This window comes from Macrobrachium rosenbergii, chromosome 12 (genome assembly GCF_040412425.1).
Source record: "Macrobrachium rosenbergii isolate ZJJX-2024 chromosome 12, ASM4041242v1, whole genome shotgun sequence".
Classification (NCBI taxonomy): Eukaryota; Metazoa; Arthropoda; class Malacostraca; order Decapoda; family Palaemonidae; genus Macrobrachium; species Macrobrachium rosenbergii.
In genome coordinates, this window is record NC_089752.1 from 72,385,540 (window position 1) to 72,389,739 (window position 4,200).

General features: G+C 41.2%; 1 protein-coding gene across 1 annotated transcript; it reads left to right on the forward strand.

Annotated features, from left to right (window-relative positions):
- The first annotated feature begins 275 nt into the window (after window positions 1–275).
- On the forward strand, window positions 276–896 carry LOC136844068 (uncharacterized). The gene has a single exon (XM_067113083.1). The coding sequence runs from the start codon at window positions 276–278 to the stop codon at window positions 894–896; it is 621 nt and encodes a 206-aa protein (XP_066969184.1).
- The last annotated feature ends 3,304 nt before the right edge of the window (window positions 897–4,200 follow it).

A 4,200-nucleotide genomic window follows, 5' to 3' on the forward strand; every position in this document is an offset into this window, starting at 1 on the left:
ATGGGCACTCTGCCCAATGGGCAAAATGCCCTAATAATAATAAGTCAAGTACACCTGGCCTTGCCTTGGCAGTCACCGACCCAACGTCCTTAGGTCCTCCAGCCCAGGGTCCCATTTATGTGGCACTTCCCCGAGGTAGGTGCCCTGCCAACCAGGTCAAAGCATTTGATGATTCTGGTGCACAAATGTCCCTCATAAGGGAAGACAAAGTTCCCCTTGGAGCTACCATTAACAGACGTAAACTCGTCACGATTGAAGGTATCAATCACTTTAAGATGATACTTCCTACTGTCAAGTTGAGGATCATGAGACCTCATAGATCCGAAATCTGTGACCTCGCAGTCACCCGATACATTCCTGGAGGTTATGACCTCCTGGGGCAGGACTTGCCGTCCCCATCTAAGTTACAGCAATCCAGAGGTCTAAATCCCCCAGATCATTCATTAGGCACGAGTAAGCCTCAAATGCCTGCATTCGTTCCACTGCCAGTGCCACCTGAGTGCAATGTGCAGTGGCCCTCTCCATCAAGTACAATTCCCAATCCCATTCCGGTGCCTGGCCCTGCCCCAGTGCCAGTGCTAGGGCTCCAAATAGATCTCCCTCCAGGAGATCCCACTCTTGATTCACAATCTCTGCTAGCTTCACTTGGGGTCACTGAGCAGTGCCAAGCTCCATCCATCTCGAATGACGAGCAAATTCCAGATCAGTTATTAGTGCCTGGCCCTGCCTTAGTGCCAGCGCCAGACCACGCCCCTGATCACCATTCCAGAGATCCCAGTCCAGGGCCCCTCTCTTCTCCCAGCTTGGCTCCACTACCAATGCCGGTAAGAGAAAGACAGATCCTTCCGAACACAGCGGAAGCTCACCCAAAGGTGCAGCCTCGCAACCCGTACTGAGCTGGTCATTCTTACCTGCGAGCGTCTCACGCCCCCCACGACCGCTTCCTCTCTGTCTCAGTCCGCTGCAGACACAAGAGTGAGTAAGGATTCTGCCATGTCTCAATTGGCCGATGAACTCAAGGAACTGTGATGGAACGTGGTAGAGCTTGCAAAGAAGGCCCCTGCATCAGCTGTCAAAGAAGCCGACACTAGTGGCACTCAAATACCCTCCCCGGGCTCGGTTCCACCAATCCCCTGACCGAGACAAACCATCAAAGTACGAGAGGTCTGTGGAGGAAATACCACGGGTGTGGATAATTCCAGGTAGCTTAAAGGGAGCCCCTCCGAGCTCTCCTGGCACTCGTGCCAAAATGGCACAGTGCCATCCCTTTATCCTATGAAGACTTTGGCACCTCTAGCCACAAGAGGATGTCAGGGTCCTTCACCTATTTATTTCCTATATAACTCTATCCCTTATTCTTCCCCTTTAACAGTTCCCCTCCTTACCTTGATTATTACTCACATTTATTTATGCCTTACCAAGGCCCCATTTTACTTTAATCACCTCTGCCAATGCAGAGTGCCATTGACAGATATGCCAACTGTATAAGTCCTATGACTTCCCTTTCATGCCTACCGCAACATGATGCCTTTAAAATATGATATTCCATCGCTATTAGTTATTGTTATATGAGTGCCAACTTGGCACAGTGCCATTATCGTAGATGCTGGCAAGTGATCCTGCCGGAGGAATCGCGCCCTCTAACTACCTTTGCGGCCTCCTTGGCCTAAAGAATGAACCTAGCCATTTTCCATAGGCTAACGAATGTAATTTCGGCATATTTAATCATCATCTTTTATTAACAATCATTGATTCCTCTGAATCTGTCACCTATTCTCTTTGTGAATCTCTGTATTAACTCTTGAGTCTTAGACTTGCGACCTTGTGTTTATAGTGCCTGAATGGCACTGAACCATCGCTCAAGTATCGTGGAAGCATCTAACCAAGCCCATGTTTACCTTACTGTGATGCCTCTTCAAGGCAGACTAACTGCATGTGTGCAAAACTCGTAATTGATTATTATTAATAGTGCATAAAGTGTCTCTAGAATTAACCTAGTATTAATTAATTGTTTTAACTATACCATTACGTTGTGAAAATATTCTGATTAACGCTGCCTTAATGTAATAGGAATTTGCTGATAAGAATATGTCATTTCTAGCAGCAAATATTTATTCTGCATTAATGTAAATGTCACAGTGTTGTTTTGCCTTTTGAAATTAATTGCTGCGCAGAAGTTTAAGTTAAATTATAAGGCATCAAAGGGGAATGAGAGAGAAGTAAAGTAAAGCATTCAAGTGAGTTTGCTGGCTGGTAATCATTCTCACCTGATCAAGGGTGTGAATGGTAACTTGATTGGGGAGGTGCAATGAATGGAGCCTCTCTTCAAACCACCTGTGTCCGTTTTTACATCTGTAAAGTAATTGAGAAAAAAATAAAATTAATTCCAATTGTTTTAATTACTAGAACTGTGGGTTCCCATTTGCCCCTTCAAAAGCTCTCTCTGTCATTCCCCAAAATGGTTAAGCCTAACCCCTCTCTCTGTTCAAAATGACTGCCATGAGGTCTTGTTCCAGGTGACCTTCGAAGATGCCTTCCTCAACGGTGCCAGACAACGGGCAAGGGAGGGGCCAAAAAAAAGAGAAAGTTGCACCCTGCCTATCCTGAACCTTCCAGGAGGGTTAACTGATGCCATGCGGTCATTATAGAAAAGTGACAAAGATTGACCTTTGCACCACCTATGTTGGACGAGATGCATAATCCCTGAAAGTTATTTATAGGCGATGCAACAGAAATCAAGAGAGAGAACCGCTCAGAATGCCACCAAGGACAAATGTCCTTAACCTTGCCTGTCCCTTGAACCTTTCATGTGCTTGAACCCGAGGTTCGAACGAGTATACTTTAGTAGTGGCATTTTAATTCCCTCCATCGCCAGCGCCCTATTGAACAAGGACACCGTCATCGTGACGAAGGTAATGTACCAGAATAAGGTTTCTTAGTCATTCACGATTCCTGTTATTTCTCTGCCTGATTTTTCATTTACTTTTCCATTGTGCGGTCGCCTTCAGTAATTTGTGTTGGAGCATTCAGTGTTAACGTAATTATGCATTAGTGTTGAACTGAGTTATTTGGCACCATCTGTGCATTCCTCAGTTCCCTTTGAGCGTCTTATTATTATTGCAAGTAACTGTCGTGCATATACTGCAGGTAGGCCTCGACTGTGGAATCTCTTGGCTCTATCCATGTGCAGTCCCCTTTCTACCCCCCACTGCGATGTTCCCTGTTATGAAGACATCATTGGCATAGAATATTTATTTTGTGTAGGATTCAGTCACTTAGCAGGCCCTTATTACCTGCCCAGTAATTCGTCATTCTTCTGATCTGTGTCATTCTATAGATATAATTAGTTAAGAGAACCTTGAGTTTACATAATTTTCCCTCACATGCAGAAGGCCCTAAGCCACCGATTTTCCTTTGTCTACAAATTGTCCTAATATTGAGTCAGATGTGTAATAAAAATAAGGAACTCCCTGGGTTCATCCGTTTTTCGGAGAATCAAGTCAGTATCCTCGGACATTCATAAAAAATATATATATATATATATATATATATATATATATATATATATATATATATATATATATATATATATATATATATATATATATATATATATATATATATATATATATATATATATATATATATATATATATATATATATATATATGAGATGAGAGAGAGAGAGAGAGAGAGAGAGAGAGAGAGAGAGAGAGAACCAACATATAAAAGATACAAAACTTATGAGTATCGGAACTAATGCTTATAGCAAGGAATCATATCTATACTATGAGACAGAAGCGCTCATAAGGTCTGTGGTAGACCCAACAGAATATATATATATATATATATATATATATATATATATATATATATATATATATATATATATATATATATATATATATATATATATATATATATATATATATATATATATATATATATATATATATATATATATATTATATATATACTGTATATATAATGGTAAATGTAAAGTAAAGTGATACTTTGTCGAGAAGATATTGTCTATTGATAAAATCTCTTGACTGAAGAACATCAGGAAGGGTGTATCTAATGCAGTGCAGCTGGCAAGTACAGTTGGCGTAATTTGAGAAACTTAGTAATTTACCGAGATAACGGAAAATTTAACGTCTATTGTTTATATTTTTGCTTTTATCCCCGAGGGGCTGATAC

What these genes read in the sequence shown, in the direction of transcription:
- LOC136844068 (XM_067113083.1), top strand. Translation starts at nt 276, where the DNA reads ATGATACTTCCTACTGTCAAGTTGAGGATCATGAGACCTCATAGATCC.